At 50.0% G+C, this 25,481-nt stretch overlaps 1 protein-coding gene across 2 annotated transcripts in view; it reads left to right on the top strand.

Moving 5' to 3' along the window:
- The first annotated feature begins 11,918 nt into the window (after nucleotides 1-11,918).
- Nucleotides 11,919-25,481, top strand: part of HUNK (hormonally up-regulated Neu-associated kinase) — a 123,953-nt gene continuing 110,390 nt past the window's right edge. For both annotated transcript variants that reach the window (XR_006339131.1, XM_043892856.1), the window contains exon 1: nucleotides 11,919-12,219. Coding sequence is in view for 1 of the 2 variants with exons in the window: in XM_043892856.1 (XP_043748791.1) it covers nucleotides 11,950-12,219 (270 nt within the window). In the remaining variant the exon portion in view is untranslated. The remainder of the gene's footprint in view (nucleotides 12,220-25,481) is intronic.

Raw genomic sequence — 25,481 nt, 5'->3', positions numbered from 1 at the left:
AAACAGCCAACTCACTGAAAAAGTCCCTGATGCTGGGAAAGAGTGAAGGCAGCAGGAATAGGGTATGACAGAAGATGGGATGGTTGGATGGCATCACCAACTCAATGGACATGAGTTTGAGCAAATTCTGAGAGATAGAGAAGGACAGGGAAGCCTGGAGTGCTGCAGTCTTTAGGGTCACAAGGAGTCAGATGTGAACGAGTGACACAACAACAACAAGATGGAAAACAGAATAGAGGGCCCTCAAAAAATTGAAATAGAACTACCATGTGATCCAGCAATTTCACTTATGAAGGCATATCTAAGCGAGATGAATCAGTATCTTGAAGAGATGGCTGTACGTCTATGTTCATTGCAGCAGTATTCACAATAATGAAAATACAGAAACAAATTTCTGTCCATGAATGAATAGTAAAGAAAATGTGGCGTATAAATACAGTGGAATGTTATTCAGCCAAGAATAAGAAGGAAATATGGGCATTTATAACAACACAGATGAACCTGAAAGACATAATACTAAGTACAATAAGGCAGACACAGGAAGACAAATACTGCATACTCTTATTAATCTGTAGAATCAAAAATGATCAAACTCATAGAAATGGAGAGTAGATGGGACTTCCCTGGTGGTCCAGTGGTTAAGACTCTGTGCTTCCTCTGCGGGAGGTGGGAGTTCGATCCCTGGTCAGGGAACTAAGATCTCCTGTATGCCATGCAGTGTGGCCAGAAACAAACAAACGAAAAAGATGAAGAAAGTGGACAGCTGGCTGGGGCTGGGAGGAGGGGACATGAGGAGACGTTGGTCAAGGGGCAGAAAGCGTCAGTTACACAAGAGAAGCTACGGAGACCTAATGTAATACAGCAAAGTGACTGCGGGTAACAGTGTTACACTGTATGCTTGAAAACTTGCCAAAATGGTAGACATTAAGTCTTCTCAAACCACATACAAAAAGGGGTAACTATGTGAGGTGACATGGCAAACACCCTCTTCCAATACAAGAGAAGACTCTACACATGGACATCACCAGATGGTCAACACTGAAATCAGATTGATTTTATTCTTTGCAGCCCAAGATGGAGAAGCTCTATACAGTCAGCAAAAACAAGACCAGGAGCTGACTGTGGCTCAGATCATGAACTTTTTATTGTCAAATTCAGACTTAAATTGAAGAAAGTGGGGAAAACCACTAGACCATTCAGGTATGACCTAAATCAAATCCCTTATGATTTTACAGTGGAAGTAACAAATAGACTCAAGGGATTAGATCTGATAGACAAGAGTGCCTGAAGAACTATGGACGGCTGTTCGTGACATTGTGAGGGAGGCAGTGATCAAGACCATCCCCAAGAAGAAGAAATGCAAAAAGGCAAAATGGTTGTCTGAGGAGGCCTTACAAACAGCTATGAAAAGTTGAGAAGTGAAAGGCAAAGGAGAAAAGGAAAGATATACCCCTTTGAATGCAGAGTTCCAAAGAATAGCAAAGAGATATAAGAAAGCCTTCCTCAGTGATCAATGCAAAGAAATAGAGGAAAACAATAGAATGGGAAAGACTAGAGATCTCTTCAAGAAAAGTAGAGATACCAAGGTAACTTTTCAGGCAAAGATGGGCACAATAAAGGACAGAAATGGTATGGACTTAACAGAAGCAGAAGATATTAAGAAGAGACGGCAAGAATACACAGAAGAACTGTACAAAAAAAAAAAGATATTCATGACCCAGATAATCATGATGGTGTGATCACTCACACTCACCTAGAGCCAGACATCCTGGAATGTGAAGTCAAGTAGGCCTTAGAAAGCATCACTACAAACAAAGCTAGTGGAGGTGATGGAATTCCAGTTGAGCTATTTCAAATCCTGAAAGATGATGCTGTGAAAGTGCTGCACTCAATATGCCAGCAAATTTGGAAAACTCAGCAGTGGCCACAGGACTGGAAAAGATTAGATTTCACTCCAATTCCAAAGAAAGGCAATGTCAAAGAATGCTCAAACTACCGCACAATTGCACTCATCTCACATGTTAGCCAAGTAATGCTAAAAATTCTCTGAGCCAGGTTTTAACAGTACGTGAACTGTGAACTTCCAGATGTTCAAGTTGGATTTAGAAAAGGCAGAGGAACCAGAGATCAAATTGCCAACATCCGCTGGATCATTGAAAAAGCAAGAGAGTTCCAGAAAAACATCTACTTCTGCTTTATTGACTACGCCAAAGCCTTTGACTGTGTGGATCATCACAAACTGGAAAATTCTGAAAGAAATGGGAATACCAGACCACCTTACCTGCATCCTGAGATTTCTGTATGCAGGTGAAGAAGCAACAGTTAGAACTGGACATGGAACAACAGACTGGTTCCAAATCAGGAAAGGAGTATGTCAAGGCTGTATATTGTCACCCTGCTTATTTAACTTATATGCAGAGTATATCATGAGAAATGCTGGACTGGATGAAGGCCAAGCTGGAATCAAGATTGCCGGGAGAAATATCAATAACCTCAGATATGCTGATGACACAACCCTTATGGCAGAAAGTGAAGAACTAAAGAGCCTCTTGATGAAAGTGAAAAAGGAGAGTGAAACAGTTGGCTTAAAACTCAACATTCAGAAAACTAAGATCATGGCATCCGGTTCCATTACTTCATGGCAAATAGATGGAGAAACGATGGAAACAGTGAGAGACTTTATTTTCTTGGGCTCCAAAATCACTGCAGATGGTGACTGCAGCCATGAAATTAAAGACACTTGCTCCTTGGAAGGAAAGTTATGACCAACCTAGACAGCTTTTAGAAAGCAGAGACATCACCTTGCCAACAAAGGTCCGTCTAGTCAAGCCTATGGTTTTTCCAATAGTCATGTATGGATGCGGGAGTTGGACTATAAAGAAAGCTGAGTGCCAAAGAACTGATGCTTTTGAACTGTGGTATTGGAGAAGACTCTTGAGAGTCCCTTGGACTGCAAGGAGATCCAACCCATCCATCCTAAAGGAAATCAGTCCTGAATATTCATTGGAAGGACTGATGTTGAAGTTGAAACTCCAATACTTTGGTCACCTGATGTGATGAAGTGACGCACTAGAAAAGACCCTGATGCTGGCAAAGGTTGAAGGCAGGAGGAGAAGGGGACAACAGAGGCATCACTGACATGATGAACATGAATTTGAGCAAGCTCTGGGAGTTGGTGATGGACAGGGAGGCCTGGCGTGCTGTGGTTCATGGGGTCACAAAGAGTCGGACACAACTGAGCGACTGAACTGAACTGAACTGAATGTGAGGTCGATGGACATATTTATTTACTTGATTATGGTGACTATTTCACAATGTGTACAAATGTCAAACCATCCAGTCGTATCCCTTAAATATACAAAAGTTTTCAGTGTCTATTAAAACTCAATAAGATTCTTGAAAACAAAAGTCATTGAGGCTTCTGCCTTGCCTTCTCTTACATGTTACTGCACTGAGGGGAAGCCTTGTCCTGAGGATAGTCAGACTATTTGGAAAGGTCTATATGGCAAGGCACTGGCGCCTCCTGCCAATAGCCAGAATGAACTTCCCACCCATGGCTCTTGGACTTGGACCATCCATTCAGTGAAGTCTTCTGGGATGGAGCATAACCAGGGCCTGAGGACTAAGCTGTACCAGCAGGCAGCTCAGACCTCCACAACTACACCATTGTGAAACCCGCAACTTTCCATCAGCTCACGTCTATGGCCACATTTGGAAGGGGGATCTCTGGTGACTCACTGATGGAGGAGGGGAAAGGACGAGCTTGGGTGTTGGTAGGTGTGTATGGTTACAAGCCCAAAACATACAGTGATTACGCTATGACTGCCCCCAGGATTGGCCTTCCTTCTAATGGGTGGAGCTTCAGTGTTGTATCTGGTCATCCGCTGGTCTAGATGGAAAATATATGTCAACCATCTATCTCCTATCTCTACACACAGACTTATCAGCAGTAACAGATGATTTGTCAGCTGATGAGGGGTCTCTGGAGAAGGGAACAGCAACCCACTCCAGTATTCTTGCCTGGAGAATCCCATGGACAGAGGAACCTGTCAGGCTACAGTCCATGGGGTCACAAAGAGTCGGACACTAAGCGACTAACATTACTGGAAGGAGAAACATTGGCAGGTCATCGTTCAAGGAGGTCTCATGTGGGGTGTGTGGATGGACTATGACCGTAGGCAGAAATGAAGATGTCTCTGCTCATGTCAGTACTTCCCAGAAAGCCTCTGCCTTGAAAGGAAGAGGCTCTAAATGACCACATCTTTTCAACCACTCACTTTCCATTTTATTTAAATTTATTGTTTTCGAAGGTATACCCCTAGTGGCTCAGATGGTAAAGAATCTGCCTGCAATGTAGGAGACCTGGGTTCAATCCCTGGGTTGGGAAGATTCCCTTAAGAAGGGAATGGCAACCCACTCTGGTATTCATGCCTGAAGAATGCCATGGACAGAGGAGCCTGGTGGGCTATAGTCCATGAAGTCAGAAAAGCGTTGGGCATGACTGAGTGACTAATACATACAATGTGTACCCAGGGCTTCCCTGGTGGCTTAGTGGTAAAGAATCTGCCTGCCAATTCAGGAGACTTGAATCTGATCCCTGGGTCTGAAAGTTTCCCTAGAGAAGGAAATGGCAAGCCACTTCAGTATTCTTGCCTGGAGAATCCCACGGACTGAGGAACCTGGCGGGCTACAGTCTATGGGATAGCCAGAGAGTTAGACCGGACTTAGAGACTGAACAACCAGGAGAATATATGCCCCGGACACTTTCCATTTTGGCTTAAGACACCAATGACCAAAGTAGCTTCCATTTAAGAGGGGCACATTCATGCCAATTTGCCTCATTTTATCCAGGCAACAGTTCTGGGGACTAGGAGTGACAGAAAGGAGTTATTCCCTTTAGAGATGGAGAAAAGTGAGGTCAGAGATGGTAAATGCCCTACTCGGGGTCACCGAAGGGGCTGGTGAGGGTCGATTCTGGTTTCCAGACTGGCGTTCTGTCTGTGGCTCCTTTGGCAGTTGAGTGGAGGGAACTCAGAGTCCAGTCACCAGCAGGCGGCGCCCGACTCTGGTTTGTCTGAGTCCGGCCGCTGGACCGCCCAGAGCAGGCTTCTGCAGTCAGCCTGCCTGCGTGCCGACCTGTGAGGGACGGGTGGACTCAGTTCCCCAGTGCCCCTCCTCTCACCGACCCTCCGCCCAGCACGCACACTCTAGAGCTGCTCCACTGTCTGAGCTCACTCCTCAGGGGTCACTGCAGACCCGAGGTGTCGCCCAGTCCCCAGCAAGAACCGGACAAGGGTTAGCACCCATAAATGCAGGTCATCAATTTCCAACCTTAGTGCTAATAATAGCCTTTCCCTTCCTGCCACACTACAAATGAGCTTGCTTGGGAGGTTTATCTTTGTGGCATGGTTATTGATTCTTTTATTTTTTTCTTTCAAATCTGTCTTGATGATGTATGCTTTCTCTAGCAGAACCCGGTTTCGCTGTGGTTTTTTTTTTTTTTTTCCTGATTTCTTGTGTATCACCGTCCCCTCTTTGGCTCTGGGAGAACCTGTGAATTACAAATTCATTCAATCAAGACAGACGTGTACTGAGTACTTCCTGTATGCCTGGCCCCAGGCAGAGAGCCCTGAACAAAAGTCCCAGCCCTCAAGCAGCCTCCATTCTAGGAAGGGAGACAGAGAGTAAACAAAGTAAATAAGGAAAATGCTTGATTTGTCTCCTCCTGTTAAGTGCCAGGAAGGAAAATCAAGCAGAGAAGGGGAAGAGGGGATTGGGGAGGTGGGAGTCTGGGGGAGGTCTGCATTGTAAACAGAGGTCGGACCCAGGCTCACAGAAGGGGTGACATTTGAACCAAGACCTGAAGAAGCAGGTATTTGGGAGGAAGTTTTTCTAGGGAATGCATGATTTAAAGGGCCCACTGCAGGACTAAGCCTGATGCCCGTGGAAGCAACACGCAGTCCAGTGTGGCTTCACTGGAGTGAAAAGGGGGAGGGGAGGTCAGAGAAATAAAGGGAGGGGGCAGGAGTGGGGGTCACAGAGTGGGGAGGGCTTCGTAGTACACAGGGATGTTGCTGGTGAGGGTGTTGTTGGTCTTGACCGACAATGAGAAATGCAAGCAAGGAGAAACGGTAGGAGGAGGAGGAGGTGTGAGGGCCTCTTTCTAGAAAACACGTTAACTTTCATTCCTTCTCAATAGCCTCCCTCTGGAATTTGGAGGAAGGGACCAAACCTTAAATTGTTGTTATTGTTCAGTCGCTAAGTTGTGTCCGACTCTTTGTGACCCCATGGACTGCAGCATGCCAGGGTCCCCTGCCCTTCACTATCTCCTGGGTTTGCTCAAACTCATGTCCATGGAGTTGGTGATGCTATCTAACCATCTCATGGTCTGCAGTCCCCTTCTCCTTTTGCCCTCGATCTTTCTCAGCATCAGGGTCTTTCCAATGAGTCAGCTCTTCGCATCAGGTGGCCAAAGTATTGGAACTTCGGCTTCAGCATCTGTACTTCCAATCAATACTCAGGGCTGATTTTCTTTAGGACATGGATTAGGATGAGAGAGAGCCTGGTGGCTGGCTTGAAGAGGGTGACAGAGGTGAAGGTGATGAGCCGTGGTCACACGTGGGAGTGTTGTGAAAGTAAAACCCATGACATTTGTATAATCCAACTGTCACATCCATACATAACTACTGGAAAAACTGTAGCAATCATGTATGGATGTGAGAGTTGGACTATAAAGAAAGCTGAGCGCCAAAGAATTGATGCTTTTGAACTGTGGTGTGGGAGAAGACCCTTGAGAGTTCCTTAGACTGCATGGAGATCCAACCAGTCCATCCTAAAGGAGATCAGTCCTGGGTGTTCATTGGAAGGACTGATGCTGAAGCTGAAACTCCAATCCTTTGGCCACCTCATGCGAAGAGTTGACTCACTGGAAAAGACCCTGATGCTGGGAAAGATTGAGTTTGGGAGGAAAAGGGGACAACAGAGGATGAGATGGTTGGACGGCATCACCGACTCAATGGACATGAGCTCGAGTCAACTCTGGGAGTTGGTGATGGACAGGGAGGCCTGCGTGCTGCAGTCCATGGGGTCGCAAAGAGTCGGATGTGACTGAGCGACTGAACTGAACGGACCTGACATTTGCTGAGGGACTGGATATGAGACTCAGGGAGGAAAGAAAGCGGAGGACGACTCTTAAATTTGGGGGCAAATTCGGGTGAAGCCCTAGCATAGGAGTAGGGCAGGGTGTGTGTGTGTGTGCACGCGCTGAGCCCAGTGTAAGTCCAAGATCCTTTCAGACAGCCTGGTGGAGAAGAAGGGGGTTGGATTTAGGGAAGTAAGCCACATTGGAGGAAATGCTTTGGCTTCCTCCATGATAAGGGCAGTTGCATTTGTGGCATTCTGGAGTGACTTCTCCCAAGTGTCGTGATGATGCCAGTATTGACTGAAGGGGTGGGAGCTAAAATTTACCACGTGCTTCCAAGTGCCAGCCTCTGGGCTGACTGCTCTGTGTGCATCATCTCGCTGAATCCTCATGCTTCCTCAATACCCCAGTTTTATAGATGGAGGAGACTGGGGGACGGGGAGAGGGCGAGTCACGACTCACTTTCAGACAAGGAGTTCACCGGTAGGTGCTGCACGCGGTCCGCCCTCCGGAGCCCGGCTAAGTTGCCTCCACACCCCAGCCTGTGCCGGAGGGGACCTTGCCTTCCTCAGCCTTGCGCTGTGAAAAGATCATGGTGGACATGAACTCTGGTGACTATGAGTTCGGGTCCTGCCTCTATGATTAAGCGACAGCCTTCTTTGGGGAGAATCAATGGGTAGCATTCAGAGAACTGTCTTCCAGGCAACGTTTCTTCATGCCTGCTGTCTTCACTTTCCTTCTCCAGTCACCAGCCGGCTCTGCCAGCCTAACTCCCTCCAGCCAACTTTCATTTCCTGGCCATGCCAGCCTGATTACTTCTAATTGTCTTTGACTGCTTCCAGCTGGGTCTCCTAGCTGGCGTTCTGTGGGAGCACACAGACTGTCTCCCAGCCATATGGTGGGAGGAGATGGAGAAGGAGACGACAGGGAGGAAGGAAGCAGCTGGTACAAGTCAACTGAGAAAGCTTTTCACGCCTTTCTAGCCCACTGTCGTTGGCAAAATTTTTTTTAAAGGGTTAATGCATCTAAGTTAGAGACTTGTCCATCTCTGACAAGACAGTTATATTTGTTGACCACTCATAGGCAACCAATGTTTTTAGAAAGCTGTTAGAAATGCTTTCGCCCAGGACAGAGGGGTATCTTGCTGTCTGGAGCAGCGAAGCTCTGCTCATTTGAGAATCCATGAACAATTGCTTTCACTTATGCAATAAATACATACCTAAGAATGGCCATGTTTCAGGCACTGTGCTAGGTGCTCTAGGGCAAATATCAATAACATATAAAATAAGGGAGCTCCCATTTGCAAAGAGTCTAAAAGAGAAGCAAGACATTCAATGGGAAGTAACATAGGACTTTGGAGGGCTTCCCCGGTGGCTCAGTGGTAAAGAATACACTTGACACAGGTTCGATCCCTGGGTTGGGAAGATCCTCTGGAGAAGGAAATGGCAACTTATCCCAGTATTCTTGCCTGGGAAACCCCATGGACAGAGAAGCCTGGTGGGCTACAGTCCATGGGGTTGCAAAAGAGTCGGACATGACTTAGTGACTAAACAACAACAACAATGTAGGACTTAAGAAGAATGAGTGCTATGGAATAAGAGAGGAGGAGCAATTAGCCTCTTGCAGCTCATTGATGGTTGGGGGCTCCATGGGGAAGGGAAAGTCTGTGTTGGTTAGAAATGGGGTCGGGGCAGCTGACTGGGCAAGTTCATGGCAGAGGCAAAGGTGCAGAGGTGAGGAAGCCCCATCTGGATGAAGACAGCTGAAATGTGGTGCTCAGGGTGGTCCCACAGGCAGATAAGAAATAGAGTTTGAGATAGTCAGTAGAGAATCTTCAGTGCTGGACTCTGCTTTCAACCAGGTGTTTTCTGCATTTCTGTCTCATATGAGGGCAGTCCATTGTTTTGGGTACTCATCTGTCCTACATAACCGGATTTCTAGGCTTATTCCTTATTAAACAAGGCCATTTCAAAGAACAGGACCTGTAGTTCAAACACCAGTTACTAAGCCCAGGAAGGGTAGGATCTGGACTACTCTTTGGCATCCATCCCAGCTGATGGGATGATGTAGCAGTTAACTTGAATCAAACCCAGGTATCAGGCTTGAAAAAGATTTAACGGGCTTGGATTTTCTCTCTTTTTCACCCCTTTCCTGACCTCCACCCCAAGAGGATAATTAAAAGGAAAGAAATCTCTATTTCATTGTAAATGTCTTCCACAATGTTTGGAAGAATCAGCTAGCTTTTTTTTTTTTTTTTTTTTTAGGCCATAAAGACACTTTGATGAACTGTCTCTGACATTTGCCTTACATTATAAGAAAGTAATTTCTACATTTTCATACAGAGCTAATTATTCAAAAATTTAAAGAAAGTTAGAGTCCCTTGGACAGCAAGGAGAGCAAACCAGTCAATCCTAAAGGAAATCAACCCTAAATATTCATTGGAAGGACTGATGCTGAAACTGAAGCTCCAATACTTTGGCCACCTGATGCGAAGAGCCAACTCATTGGCAAAGACCCTGATGCTGGGAAAGGCAGGAGAAGGGGGCAGCAGAGCATGAGATGGTTGGATGGCATCAGTGACTCAATGGACAAGAGTCTGAGCAAACTCCGGGAGATTGTGAAGGACAGGGAAACCTAGCGTGCTGCAGTACCTGGAGCGGCAAAGAGTCAGATAGGACTTGGCGACTGAAGAGCAACACTCTACTAATAAATATGCTATTAACTGGGGAAACTCTAAAACCTTTCTCTGAAAGAAGAGGCAGAATGGTTTTGATCCCAAAGTGAGCTCCGTATTTGTCATCCATGAGATGTTTGTTGAACATTCACTCTTCAGGCACGATGCTGGTCACATAGCCTCTCTCTCCCCCGCCTTCCATTGTCCTAATACTTGATTATTGAATCTGATACATTATTGTGACTACATTGGCCTTGCAAAAATTATGGGAGTGGAGAGGTGGTAAAGAAGCCCTTTAAGCACAGCAAGAAAAACATTTTTAAAGTGTATTTTTAATATTGGGAAAAGGGAACGACGAGAAGGCTGATGGAAAACAACCTCAGTCGTAACCCGTGAGTAGCTGATTATAGCATTTTTGAAATGAGATCTACTTAAAATAGGCGTTTCTCTGGGTCAGAAAGCCCCGGAGACACTGGATTAATGACTGCCGAGCATCCCTTTCTCATCCTGCCCCGCCCCAATCTCAGAGCACTGACGTGGATCGTGCCATAATTGTTTACCAAGGAATTAGTAGTGAAAGGAACTTGGTTAGGACCGAATCCTGCCTTTCAGCTCTGATGCTGTAACTCTGACGGGGGTTGGGGGGGTTAAGTATGCATTAAACGCTGGCGCCTTTTATCTGGCTGCTCAACAGGTAGCATTTTGTAACACAAAAGGGGGGTATCTCCCTACCACCCCTCCCCTCCCCACCCCCGCCTCCCTGCCCTCATTTTTTGCTTTGAGAAGACTTTGGGGATCCCGGAGAGGATCAGAGTGGTCAGGGCGGCTGCACTTGTTCATCAGGTATGAGCAGGGTCCCGGCGCCTCAGAACAAAAGCCTCCAGGAGCAGGGAGCGCTGGTCCACCGCGCCCTGCAATCACCGGCATCTTTTCAATGCAAAGCAGCGAAGGTGTAAATGTACAAGCAGAGGGAGCAAACGCCCTGATTCCTACGTTGCTGCTGCTACTATTATTGTTGCGGCTGCTCCTCCTCCAACACCGCGTGCCCGCCTGGTGTGAGCCCAGGGTTTCGCCAGCCACTCCATTCTTCCATCCATCCATCCATCCCTCTATCCATCCATCCATCCATCTATCCATCCATCAGGGGGCCAGAGGGTCCTACTGTGTGCGGGGCCCGGGGCTGAACACCGAGCACTTAAACCACAGTCCACGGGCTTCGAGAGCGCCTCCTTCCCTTCCTCCTGCCCCAGGTGGGTGCGGCTGCTGGTGGCGGATTTCTTCGCTGAAAGGTCCAGAAAGCCCAAGCCTAGAAGCCGGGCGAGAGGCACTGGCGGAGGCGGTCCGACTTGGGCGACCCGGGAGCGCGCGTCTCAGAGGCCGCGCGGGGTCCCCCCCAGTCTGGAGCTCAGGTGGCCCCGCCGCCCCCCTCCCAGGGCCCTCCCCTCTCCGGCGAGGGTCGAGTTTGGCTGTTGCGCGCGGGGAAGGAGGGGCTACGAGGGATTTGAAAGTGCACACGCGGAGTGGAGCTCGCATCTGTTCCCGCCGCCCGCGACCGGATTAAATTTCTGCAAATTCAAACTGAATGGGGCTTTCTTCTGCTGCCTTCCAGAGGGCGCCTGCAGCCTGCCGCGCGCGCCGGCTCTCGGGCGGGAGCGGCCGCCCGGCGCGCAGCTAGGAACCAGCGAGCCGGACCCGCGTCCGTGCGGGCCAGCCGGCGGCGGCGAGGGCGGAGGCGGCCGAGGCGCCCCGGGCTCCGGGACCAGGCATCTCGGCTCCGGGACCCGGGGCCGGATCGCGCCCCCAGCCTCCCCAACGCCCCTCCACGGCCGGCGCGCTCCCCGCGCACCCGAGCCGGGAGACGGTCACTAGCCGCCCGGACGGGACTCGGGGCAGGGTTTCCGCAAGCCTCCGAAGAAGAACTTCTTGGGGGTGGGGGGCGGGTCCCCGGTACCCCGTGGCCCCGGCGGCCGCTATTGTCTGCGCGCGGCGCTCGGCGGCGGCCCGGGGCGCGGGAGCGGCGGGCCGGGCGGGGCCGGGCCGGAGGCAGCTGCGGCGGCGGCGGCGGGAGGAGCCCGGGGAGCCGGCCGAAGAGGAGGAGGAGCCGCGAGCGCGGGAGCAGAGCCGGAGCGGCGCGATGCCGGCGGCGGCGGGGGACGGGCTCCTGGGCGAGCCGGCGGCGCCCGGGGGCGGCGGCGGCGGCGGCGGCGCCGAGGACGCGGCCAGGCCGGCGGCCGCCTGCGAAGGAAGTTTCCTGCCGGCCTGGGTGAGCGGCGTGCCCCGAGAGCGGCTCCGCGACTTCCAGCACCACAAGCGCGTAGGCAACTACCTCATCGGCAGCAGAAAGCTGGGCGAGGGCTCCTTCGCCAAGGTGCGCGAGGGGCTGCACGTGCTGACCGGAGAGAAGGTGAGCCGCCCCGGGCGCTGGCCCTGGACCCCCGGCCCCCGCCCCGGGACGGGAGATCGGGGCGGGAGGGGCGGCGGGGACCCTCCGGGCAGCCCTGCGCTGCGAGTCCGGCCGCGGAGCCCCGGCCCCGCACCTCCCCGCTCCGCCTGCTTTTCCTCTCGGGTTGAACGCGGGGTCTAGCCAAACGCGCGCGCCAGCTCTCGCAGACCAGGATACTGGCATTTCCCAGAGGGGCAATCTGGGGTCACTTTCCCTGGTGGGGGGGTGGGGGGCGACTGGTTTCCCCGCGAAGCCGCCGGCAGCTTTTTTGTATCTCGAAGGGCGCCGCCTGGCGGACACCAGCGCGGGGTTGGGGTGCAGTGGGGGGACTCTGCTCTCGGGCCGGTAGGGGCGGCAAGATCAGTGGAGAAGCTGGACCCAGGACTGGAGTGCGTGGGCCCTGAGGTTGAAGGTGGGAGAGCCGATTAGCCAGCCCTTGGGGGCCAATTTAGAGCCTGATCCCCCTCGCGGGCTCTGGGGAGGAGGCAGAGGAAGGCCGAGACCCCAGGGACATTGCCACCTGTGGGGTGTGGAGCTAGGGCACGTTTTACCTGGTCACAGGAGGGTTTTCACACGCCGCCCCTCTCGCCACCCACCCTTCCCGCCCCTGCGTCCTCGATGACCCCCACCCCACCCCCGGACATCCCACGCCCTCCTTCCCTCCTCACTCCCGCCGCTGGGTGGGAGCCACTGGCATGGATACCTCCAGACTTCAGATGTTGGGAGAGGCCTTCTCATCTTCTAGAAGCGAGGAAAGCAAAGGAAGACCTGCCCCCACCCCAGACACCTGGAGGGGCACCCCCTCCGGCCCCGTGAAAAGTTAGGGGGGTGTGAGCCCGGGTCAGGCAAGGCCCTGCTAGACCTCAGCTGTTCACTTAGATCTGTGAGAAGAAACTCAACATAGGATGACTTACTTTTGAGATGCTGCGCAAGCTAGCCTGGGAGTTACCCTACGTTTGGAGCCACTTCAGGCTAGAGCTTCATGGTCATCTCAGACTCAAGGCTCCCCCCACCCCCACCTTGCTCAGCCCAGGTCCGGTGGGGAGCAGCCCCCTTTGGTGGCCCATTCAGAGAGAGAGACGCCAGCAGTTTGGGAAAGGCAGGGAGGCTCCGGGCTTCCCACCTGCCCAGACACCCTCTGCCCTGGGGTCCTTTGCCAGCCTGGGGGGCCCAAGGCCGCACTGCTGTGGGCCCTCTGACCCCAGGGCGAGCTCCCTGCCCCTCTGGTCCCCAGCTTCTCCTGGCTTTAATCTTCCTCCCCAGGTCACTAGTGTGCGCTGGAGCCCCTGGCATGTGACATATCCCTGGCATGGTCTTCATCGGCCTTGTCGCTTGTTGCCTTCCTCCAGCCTCTCCGGGTGGGGTGCCCTTTGTTTCGGGTAAGTGGAGTTAGCAGTGCGTAGTTTTCAAAGTGCCTCTGGCTTGAATTTCCATGCACAAGGGGGAGTGTTGGGGAGAGGAACTCGCTGAATGGAGGAGCTCTTTCAAGAAGAAAAACCCTCCAAACCGCCTTCTAGTCCAAAGTGAGCGGCAGCGCCGTTTCCTCCTGGGTTGGCAGTGGGCTGGGAACTTAACCCGTCGCGTCTGGGCGAAGGCGGGGATGCCCGCGGGTCCGGCTAGCTAATTACAGTGCGCTCACTTCCCCGCGCCTGGCACGGGTGGTAGAACTTTCTTTTCACTCGAAATGTAGAGGAGTCAGTCTGGTTACGTCCGTTTCCTCTTTGAAACTTAGCAGAAAGAGACGAGATGCTCTGCTCACAGTATAATGGGCAACGTTTAGGCGCGCGCGCTCCCCCTGCCCGCCGCTCAGCTTGTTGGGGCGGTCTTCCTCTCTTGCGTGGCTCGGCTCCTCGCCGCTGCCCTTTCGCTCTTAACTTCAGGAGGTGAGCTTTGGCTGAACTGCCCGGGGCTGCACTCCGAGCTCAGCCCCTAGCCGGGTGCCGCGGTTCTGGAGCTCAGGGCTGGGCCCCCAGGCAGTCTGGAATGCGAGGAATTCCTGCCCGGATGGGGGCCAGTGAGGATTCTCCCCCCACCCCCGCCCCCACACACACACTCCTTAGGGGCTCACGCCCGTTTATCTCATCTTGTCTTTTTCAAACGCTGCATCTCACTTCCTCTCCGCAAGGGGAGGACCCATTAATTGGACGTAAAATTATTGCGCTGGACTAACTGAATCTAGTTAAGGAGGGTGGATCTTAGAGTGGTGGAGGAGACTGGGAGATATTTCTGATGTGTGCCCTACTTCAGCCCGGAGAATCAGGGGCTCCGGGACTGACTGCAAGCCTCCTGAGAAGTCTGGATTTTAGTTCACTTAATGGCGAGCTTTAAAGAAACGATGGGTGTTCATAGCTTGTATCTCACAGATCCAATAACGTCTTAACGCTTAGCTAATAGATATGGGTTTTTGGCAGATTGCACTCCAGTGTTCTTGCCTGGAGAATCCCAGGGACGGGGGAGCCTGGTGGGCTGCCGTCTGTGGGGTCGCACAGAGTCGGACACGACTGAAGCGACTTAGCAGCAGCAGCAGAGACTAAAATGTATGTGTGTGTGTGTGTGTGTGTGTGTGTGTGTGTGTGTGTGTGTACATGACTCTACCTAGGAAGGGCTGCTGAGTTGATGAGTCCCCAGCCCCACTCATGTGCTGGTTACTGTCTTACTAAGAACAACACAAAGGTGATATCAACCTCACACAATTTGCAGCCTTCCTGGTCTCTTTAAAAGGTGACCTATTAACAGAGATTTCACCCAGAGAGTGGTTACTCCTGAGAGCCAAGCCAGGGGACACCTGGAGGTGACAGGACCTGGAAGAAGGGAAATGAAATGTCCCCAGAGTGGGTGCCATCCTCCATGGCGTGCTGGGAATTACTGTCTGAATCAGGTTGACAAAACGAGATGCTTTTTCCTGACTTTCATTCAATCCTATCTTATCAAGAGGCACCTTTTCCCATCACTGCCTGCAGGACAGTATTTCTGCCACCACCCCCGCCCTCCTGCCCCCCCCCCCTTTTCTTTTGCATACCTCTTTCCAAAGTTGTTTGAAAGTCACTTGAATCCCGTTGGCCCTTTTACTGCTTGAAAAGAACCAATGGCTCTGGGCAGGACCTAATTTTGTCCTCCAGGAGCTTTCAGTTGGTATAGCCTCCCTTAATGTGGCTTTAAAAATAAATCATTCACTAGATCATGTGAAACTCTTAACTGGCACATTCTCAGTCTTGTCTTTGACTAAGTTGATGATTAGACGAGGAGAAAAAATGATGACAGGATCAGACTTTGAAAAGGATTCTCAGTGGCTTTGAGACAAAGAATGAAGTTGCTCTGCAGGAGTATGAAGTGATAACTTGGAAAGACCTAGAGGGGAGGTGTGCTCACAGCCTCTGATACTGGTCCCTAATACTGGGCAATGCAGAGTCTCTGGCACTTGATAGGTTATTGTAGTTATTTTTTCAAAAGTATTTCTTTTTTTCTTTATGGCTGTGTGGGCTGCTCTTTGTCGGCGCACGGACTTCTCATTGCAGTGGCTTCTCTTGGTGCGGAGCACGGGCCTCAGGTGCACAGACTTCAGTTGTCACAGCGTATGAGGGCGGTAGTGGAGGCATGGGCTCCAGAGCGTGGGCTCAGTGGTTGAGCCTCACAGGCGCAGTTGCCTAGCGATTTGCAGCATCTTCCCGGACCAGGCCTCGAAACCGGGTCCCCTGCATTGGCAGGTGGATCCTTAACCGCTGGACCACCAGGAAAGCCCAAGGTTATCACATTTAAAACTTGAAGAAAGTATGGTTGGAGAGGCTGACAGGGATGAGCGTAGGTGCTTTCAGGTATAGAGCTGTTTTCACCAACAGGCAAAACTGCAGGAAGGGGAAAATAGTTATTGCCGCAATTACTTTTTTTTGGTGATTAAGTCTCTGTGGAGTTAGGTACGTAAAATGATTGGTTAAGATGCTTAACTTCCTTTTTCTAACCCTTAGTTGTTTTTTTTTTAGAGCCTGTTAATCATTTTCATTGGAGCTATTTTGGGGCTCAAAATAAGGGTTGCCTGCTTAGTAAGTTTCCAATAATTGTGCCCGAGCATGACAGCGCCAGGTACCTGGAGTGAAGGAGTTACTAAAAATAGAATTTACTATGTTTTTCAGAGCAGGAACTATGACTAATTTTAGAGGTGGCCTTTTGGCAGATCCATTTTTAGCAAGTATTTCAGAGACAAACAGGTGCTAAATCCTGTAATTTTTTTTTTAAGTGCTAGAAATTTAGGGGTAATAGCTCTGAGGCACAAGAAATGCTTAGGGAACTGGATACTCCTATTAACCCTCAGCAGGGATTTCTTGGCAAGCAAGAGGCGTCGGGCAAAAAGCACCTGCTCCAGGAGCCGCGTGTGACAGGCTATGCCCGTAATTTCGGAGATTGCGTGCTACAGTCTGCAGGCACGGTCTTTTTTGAACTTCCTACCCTGCCTCATCTTTTTGAAGTCCCTGTGAATGATTGGCACGTAGGGCTCGCTTCTCAGTGTTCACTGATCCTCAAGTCCCAAGGACTTCAAAGGGCGCTTTGAGTCAGCACAACAGTGCTGAACCGTGCCCATGAAGAGGAGCACAACCCCAAATTTTCTCTGCGGGTGTGTGGAGGCACTGCTACAGGCTGGGCTCAACTACAGCGGTGTGCACGCTGGAGGCTGTCCCAGGGCCATGAGGCGGTCATCCATGCCCGGGGTTCTCCTCCCGGGAGGTGTGGGGAGTGGCCCCTGTCGTCTGCCCTGAGAGGGGGCAGGCTGGGTGTCCTCTGTGAAAAGGTGGGCTGGGCACGAAGTATCATTTATCTCGGGCTATACACCCCATCTTGATTATTCATGGTAACCGAGCAACCTGTTTGCTCTCCTGGCTAATTGAAACCTATAGATAATCCCGGAGCCTTATTTTTAGCAAACTGGTGAAACCGCTTCCCCCACTCAGCCTGGGCCCTTGCTGCTTTCAAGTGCTGACCTGAATTGAATTTCATGTTCTTTGATGCAGTGCTGCTGGCTGGTAGGATGACCGGCAGGAGAGGGGTGAACCACAGGGCCTGAATGGTACCCAAGGAGGCGGAGGCTTCTACAAAGGCAGAGAGCTATCGCCCCTCCTTTCTCCTGAATGCCAGCTCAGCGGTAGAGCACTTTGTGGTGTATCCAGGGTCTTTCATGCATTTTCTCATTAGATGCTTGAAGTGACCCTGGGCAAATGAGAACCACCACTCTGGTATCCTTACCTGCGTCGACCACGAGGAGGTTGCCCTGGGTGGATTTTTTTTCTCTGACCTTCTCTTCTCTATTGCCCGAGTGTGCGCGTGCTAAGTTGCTTGAGTCATGTCCCATCTCTTTGCGACGCTGTGGACTGTAGCCCACCAGGCTCCCCGGTCCATGGGATTCTCCAGGCACGAATACAGGGGCGGGTTGCCATTCCCTCCTCCAGGGGATCTTCCCTATCCAGGGATCGAACCCACATCTCCTGCGTCTGCATTGGATGCCCTAACAAATGACCGAAAGGGGAGGGGAGTTTGGGGGAGAATGGATAGACGTGTCTATATGGCTGAGTGTCTCTGCTGTGCATCTGAAGCTATCACAACATAGTTAATTGGCTGTTGTCGTTCAGTTGCTAAGTCATGTCCAACTCTTTGGACATGAACTTCAGCACGCCAGGCCCCTCTGTCCTCCACTATCTCCTGGAGTTTGCTCAAACTCATGTCCATTGAGTTCAACCATCTCTTCCTCTGCCGCCCCCTCTCCTTTTGCAATACAAAATAAAAAAAAAAAATTTTTTTAAATGACCACAAACTGGGAGACTTAAAACAACAAAATTTTATTTTCTTAGACTTCTGGAAGTCCAGACTCCAAAATCAAGGTGTTGGCGAACCTCTGAAAGCTTAGGGGAGCTTCTGGTGCTTGCCAGCCATCCCTGGCATGTCTGGACTTGTGGCTGCAGCACCCCAGTGTCTGCCTCTGTCCTCACAGGTCCTTCTATCCCCTGTGAGTCTCCTCTGTCTCCAAATCTCCCTCTCCTTATGAGACACCGGCCATGGGATTTAGAAAAGTGGTGAAAGCGTCAGTCGCTCAGTTGCGTCCGACTTTTTGCAAGCCCCCGCCGGGCTCCTCTGTCCATGGGATTCTCCAGGCAGGCATACTGAAGCAGGTAGCCATTTCCTTCTCCAGGGCATCTTCTGGACCAAGGGATTGAACCCAGGTCTTCTGCATTGCAGTTCAGTTCAGTCGCTCAGTCGTGTCCAACTCTTTGCGACCCCATGGACTGCATTGCAGGCAGTCTTTACTGTCTGAGCCACAAGGGAAGCCAGCCCAATTGGATTTAGGGTTGACCCTAATTGGTAGGAGCTCGCCTTGATGGCATCTGCAGAGATCCCATTTCTCATAAGGCCATATTCACAGGTGCCAAGGATGGGATGTGACCATCTCTCTGCGGGGCACAGTTCAACCTGCAACAGCTTCTTAGATGATGAGGACTAGATTGCAGGTGACTTCCTGGGAAGCAGACCTTGGGAAGCAAAGAGTGTGGTCTTGGGGTGTATACTCAGTGTATATCAGCACCGTGAGAGGAGGGGAGGCGAGGGGAGGCGAGGGGAGAAGTCAGGCAGCCTTGGACCCTGATGCAGCCCCAGCTGAAGTCCTCCACCCACACCACGCTGCACTCCCGAGCCGAGACGTCCAGGCTGGGGGCTTTATGTCCTTATATCTAGAGAGGGGTCCGGGTTGGGGGGACGGGACGGGGGCTTTATACCTGTGGGCCCTGGACGATCATTGGCAGGGAGCGGCCCTGGAGAGGGGCGTGGCCTTGGACACTCGCTGGGAGCAGTGCCTGGGGCGAGCCCGCAGCAGACGTCAGCAGCTGGGGAGGAAGTTCTTGGCCCAGAAGGGGAAGCGGGGCAGCGGGGCCAGGTGTCCACGGCTTCCTGCGGGAGACGGGCCAGAGTTCAGGGTCTTGATCTGAATCCAGGCCGGTTCCATAAACGGAGTGGGGGGCTCCCTGCCCCGCCTTGCCCACCTAGTGTGGTGCCACCCGCCCCTGGAATGAGGGAACAGCCCGCAGAGGCTAGTTCCCAACACCGAGCATCACGGTGGGAATATTCTGGCATCATGGTTCTTTTCACTAGGATGCTCAGGGCTCTCTGTTGGGTTTGAGGGTGCTTTGGGGATAGTTATATATTCTATGTATTTTCTCTTGAGGATGTCATGTCCACAGAGTTGGGCTAACTTGTCGACCAGTGGGTCTAATCAGAGACAGTGGGAGAGACCCTCCTTTTCGATCACTCTTGAGTTGTGGGAAACTGGATAGTTGTCTGAGTCCTGGTTTGGGACATTTGGGTGGCATTTGGGACATTTGGGTTGCTAGGTGAGTGCCATCTCCTAACATCCTGTTACCACCTCCACCGAACTGGCTCTGCCCTCCCTAGCTATGCAGTTTCTATTTACTGAATACTTTTTGGTTTTTAATCACTTGTGTGTGTTTATGTTTTAAGATTCATTTGGTTAAAGTCTGGAATGTATGATACAGACATGTGGTCTTAAATGGAAAGGTTTCCAGAGGAGGTGCAGTGAGAGGTAATTCTGCCTTCACCTGGGTGCCTTGGTGTTTGTTGGGTTTCTCTCCCCAGAGGCAACCCCGCTTCTGGTTTCCTGTGTCTCCTTCCACACATACTCTGTCTGTATCCAAGTGTGCATACATTTGATATTCTATATACATACATTTGTAAATGGATAGATATAGGAAGAGATATTTTTACACCATACATGCTGTTCAGTGTCTTGATTTTTTTCACTTAGCAATATGTCTTGAACATCCTTTCCCCAAATTTACTAAAGAATTGTCTTATTCTTTTTAATTACTGTGTGGTATTTAGTACATGCTGCTGTTGTTCGGTTGCTAAGTCATGTCCGATTTTTTTCAACCCCATGAACAATAGCCCATCAGGCTCCTCTGTCCATGGGTTTTAACAGGCAAGAATACTGGAGTGGGTAGCCATTTCCTTCCCCAGGGGATCTTCCAAGACCAGGGATCAAAACTGCATCTCCTGCATTGGCAGGATTCTTTACCACTATGCCACCAGGGAAGCCCATTCAGTACGTGGAGGTACCATATTTATTTAGCCATTCCTTGATGAGTAAGTCAATGGACACTCCTTAAAGAATTAAGCACAATTAAAGAATGGGCATTTAGGTTGCATGTGATTTTTTTGTTATAATAAATCCCCTACATATGAATTGAGTTCTGTCCTGAAAGCACATTCCAAGAGTAAGTCCAGTTTGTTCGGAAATCCAACAAAGTTCGCTTAGGTACCCAAATAGTGCAATCCGTTATACAGTACTGTGCTGAAATAGGTTTATAATGCTTTTCACACAAAGAATACACAAAGACAAACACAAAAGTAAAGAAAACATTTTTAATCTTACAGTACAGTACCTTGAAAAGTACACTAGTACAGTACAACAGCTGACATGCAGGGGTTGGCATCGAGTGAACAGGCAAGAAGCGTTGCTGCCTAGAGGTGGGAGATGGTAGAGTTGAAGGATCATTAGCAATGGGAGATGAAGGGCAAGCTGCAATGTCAGTCCTGTTGATGGCAGAGGCTCTGAGCTTGAAATAAAGATACTGAGCGACTGGACTCTATACAGTACTGTACAGTGAAGTACACAAAAGAACAACCATTTGGAGAGGATGTACGCACGTGACAATGTACGCCAGACATGTGAACTTACTTGCGTGATTGGACATGTGGTTGCCCAGTTGCGTCTTTGAAAGTTCACAGCTTGAAGGTTCGTATGTAGGGGACTTGCTGTATCCCCAAATCGTGCTGCAGTAAATATCTGTGCCTATGCATCACCTTGTAAATGCTCAAGTACATCTGAGGTTTAAATTCCTAGTTCTAGGTGAAAGGGTATGTCTGGTTTTCTTTTTTTTTTGGCCACACTGTGTGGCTCTCAGGATTTTACTTCCCCGACCAGGGATCAAACCCTGGCCCTGGTAATGACAGTGCTGACTGAGTCCTAACCACTGGACTGCCAGGGAATTTCCAAGGATATGACTGTTTAAACTGTTGATGAGTCTTGCCAAATTGCCTGCCAAGGAAGTTGTCCTAGTTTATACTCCCATCAACCTGGTGTGGGGATATCTTTCCACATTTTTATCAGTACAAGATACTGTCAGACTTTTTGATCTTTGCCAATCTAGTCGGTTAAACTTAGTATCTTGTGTGTTATGTGTAGTTTATCATATTTGTGAGTTGAACGTATTTCATACGTCCAACAACAATTTGCATTTCATTTCTGTTCATTGTTCATGTCCATTCACCATTTTCTCTTGGGTTATTGGTCTTTCTCTTACTGATTTATAAGTACTTCTATCTATTAAGGCAATCAGTCCTCTTTCAGTGATGTATTTTGAAGCCCGACCCATCTTGCTTGCTCCATTTCCTCTTTGTCTTTGTTTCTTGGTAGTTCTCGCAGAGGTTAGTTCCCTGGATTCCATTAACTAGCAAGGGACCATAGCAGAGCTCTGAGGTTCTGTTCAATTCAGTTCAGACGCTCAGTCGTGTCCGACTCTTTGCACCCCATGGACTGCAGCACGCCACGCCTCCCTGTCCACCACGAAGTTTATCCAAGCTCATGTCCACTGAGTCAGTGATGCCATCCAACCACCTCATCCTCTGTCGTCTCCTTCTCCTCCCACCTTCAATCTTTGAGGTTCTGTGGATCCATATACATTGTACTCCTGAGAGTCCCTTGGACTGCAAGGAGATTAACCAGTCCATCCTAAAGGAGATCAGTCCTGGGTGTTCATTGGAAGGACTGATGTTGAAGCTGAAACTCCAATACTTTGGCCACCTGATGTGAAGAACTGACTCATTGGAAAAGACCCTGATGCTGGAAAAGATTGAGGGCAGGAGGAGAAGGGGACGACAGGATGAGACGGTTGGATGGCATCACCGGCTCAATGGACATGGGTTTGGGTGAACTCCGGGAGTTGGGGATGGACAGGGAGACCTGGTGTGCTGCTGCCCATGGGGTCACAAAGAGTCGGACATGACTGAGCGACTGAACTGAACTGAATTATATTTCTGGGATGAGGATCCATAACTTCATCAGATTCTAAAAGGAATTATTTACTCCCCAAATGTTAAGAGCTACTGCTTTGATGCTCCTCCCTGTCAGCAGTGCTGTCTGGATGGAGGTTTGTGTGTTGGGATGAGGATTTGGGTCACGGTGGTGTGTTAGCACTTGTGCTAATTGAGTTTGAGTTGCAGATTACACTCGGGTGAGGCAGGTGTACGGTTGAGACTATGACCTTGGCTTGACATGCCTGATTTCTTTCTTCCTGCCCCTGCCATGCCTGGGTCCCAGGGAAAGGACATGCTGGAGTGTAGACTGATCTTTGGGAGAGCTTGACTCTTGCTCGGGAAACTCTGAATTGTGTCTTGTTATTTCTTCCTGGGAAAGAGGATGGATAGAGTGTGTGGTGGGTGGTTGAGAAGAAAGAAAAAGAGGGAGCATTAAGCGAAGTGAAAACCTTTTTAAGGAGCAATAGCTGCTGTTTAACTTGGACATAAAATGCACTGAGCCAGGTGTAGTAAGCACAGGTGTAAAAATACACCTGGGGCCCTTCGGGGCTGTTTTGTCCACCCGAGAAGCCCTTTGAGGGCTGGTCCTGGTGGAGTGAACAACCAGACCTGTTTGGGGTCCTGGGGGTCAGCATGGGCTGCTCTGAATACCCTCTGTCTTGTCCCTGTTCCTCTCTGCCCCCTCACCTCGCTTGTTTTTCTGCAAAGTGCGTCCTGCCACCTGTGTTAGTTTGCTAGAGCGACTGTGACCAAGTACCGCATGCTAGGCGGTTAAGTAGCAGACATTGCCGCACGGTTCTGGAGGCCAGAGCCCAGGTCAGGTCTGGGTCTGCTCCAGGCCCCTCTCTCGGTCTGTGGACAGCTGTCTTCCCCTGTTGGCCCTCTGTGTGGCATCTGCATTTCCCCTTTCTATGAGGAATCAGTCATATTGGATCAGGGTCCGTCCTGATAACCTCACGTGATGACCTCTGGCAAGATCATCGTTGCCAAATAAGGTCACGTTCTCAGGTCCTGAGGGTTAGTCTGAATGTGTCCCCTCAGAGTTCACAGGTTAAAACCTCATCCCCGAGGTGATGGTATTAGGAGGTGGGGCCTTTGGGAGGTGATTAGGCATGAAAGCAGAGCCCTCGTGAGTGGGATCCGTGGTCTTAAAGAGGAGACCCCAATAGCACGGGGAACTCAGCTCGGTGCCCTGTGATGACCTAGATGGGTGAGATGGGAGGCCCAGGAGGGCAGGGATACATGTATACGGATAGCTGGTTTGCTTCGTGGTACAGCAGAAGCTGACAGAACGCTGTAAAGCGGTGATACTCCAAACACACACACTTGAAAAAAGAGAGACCCCAGAAAGTTCTTTTGCCGTTCTGCCACCTGAAGACACAGTAAGTAGATGTCAGTTTATGAACCAGGGAAAGAACTCTTACCAGAAACCGAATCTAAGCCTGGATCTTGGACTTCCCAGCCTTCAGAATTGGGAGAAATAAATTGCTGCTATTTATAAGCCATTTAGCCTCTGGTACGTGTTGTAGCAGCCTGAACAGACTAAGACAGGACTTACACTGATGAATTTGGGGTGGATTCCTTCCAACTCATGACATCACCTGACCCCGTGGTGTATATTTATGGGTTCATGTGTTCATTGTTTGTCTCCCCACTAGACTGTAAGCCCCATGAGGAAGGGAACACTGCTGTATGCTGGGTGGCTAAAATAGTACCTGGTAGAGAGAAGATGCTCAGTGAATGTTTTCTGAATGGATTGAAGAATGCTTTGATCTCCCCAGGACACGGGGACGACCTTCTGGATGTTCTGGTTGGCCGGGAATGGTTTGAAAGCCCTGTCTTTCTCGCTTGCCTTTCCTGGTTTTGCCTATGTGAGTGGTGGGTAGATGGGACAGGTGGTCCAGCTGGCGCTCTTTGGGAAACATTCCAGACCCAGAACAGCTGTGCCTTCTTAGGGGACTCATTAAGGAAGCCACCTAGGTATTAGAGGGACCTACCAGAGGCAGAAAAATATTCTACAGTGTCATGGGAATGTTAAAGGACCCTCATCTCTTTGCTGAGAAAATGTACCGACACCACAGCAGATGGGCGACGCTGCTATTTGCAAACATACATTTCTTTGGATGTCTCCCATGGAGATATATGGAGCTTTGGATTCTGTCTCTTTGACTACACACTTTTTTTTTTTTTTTTATAATTTATCCGTCTCTTGGCCAGCTTGCTGCCAAAACATTTAGCAAACCTGCTTACTTCTCTTGCCTGTCCCCTGAGCCGTTTGATTTGTTCTCAACCCTTTCCTTGAGTTTTTCTGTCATTTTTTTTTTTTTTTAGTGAAGTTTAGTTGATTTACAATGTTGTGTTAATTTTTACTGTACAGCAGAGTGTTTCAGTATATATATACATGATTCACTGGTGGCTCAGATGGTAAAGCGTCTGCCTGCAGTGCCGGAGACCCAGGTTCGATCCCTGGGTCGGGAAGATCCCCCTGGAGAAGGAAGTGGCAACCCACTCCAGTACTCTTGTCTAGAAAATCCCATGGATGGAGGAACCTGACAGGCTACAGTCCATGGGGTTGAAAAGAGTCAGACACGACTGAGCGACTTCACTTTCACTTTTTGCTTTCATATATATATACACACACACACACACACGTGCATTCCTTTTTATCTTCTTTTAAATTATGGCTTATCATAGGGTAGTGAAGATAGTTCCCTGTGCTGAACAGTAGGACCTTGTTGTTTATCCATTCTATACATAAAAGCTTACGTCTGCTGACCCCGACCTCCCTCTCCATCCCTCCCCTAATCTCCTCTCCCTTGGCAACCGCTGGTGTGTTCTCTGTGTCTGTTTCATGGATTGGCTCATGTGTATTGTAGTTTAGATTCGACATATCACATATCATATATAAATATCCCCCGTATACATGATATCACACGGTGGTATGATAATCTCTATTAGTATCAATGTTGCTGCAAATGGCATTATTTCACTCCTCTTTTATGGCTGAGTAGTATTCCACTTACATATATCACATCTCTTTTTTTTTTTTTTTGGATTGTACCTGTGGCTTGTGAGATCTTAGTTCCTCCACCAGGGATTGGGCCTGGGGCTGTGGCACTGAAAGGGCCCAAGGCTTA

The sequence above is a fragment of the Cervus elaphus genome, chromosome 31 (genome assembly GCF_910594005.1).
Source record: "Cervus elaphus chromosome 31, mCerEla1.1, whole genome shotgun sequence".
Classification (NCBI taxonomy): domain Eukaryota; kingdom Metazoa; phylum Chordata; class Mammalia; order Artiodactyla; family Cervidae; genus Cervus; species Cervus elaphus.
This window is presented reverse-complemented; position numbering and strand designations above follow the sequence as displayed.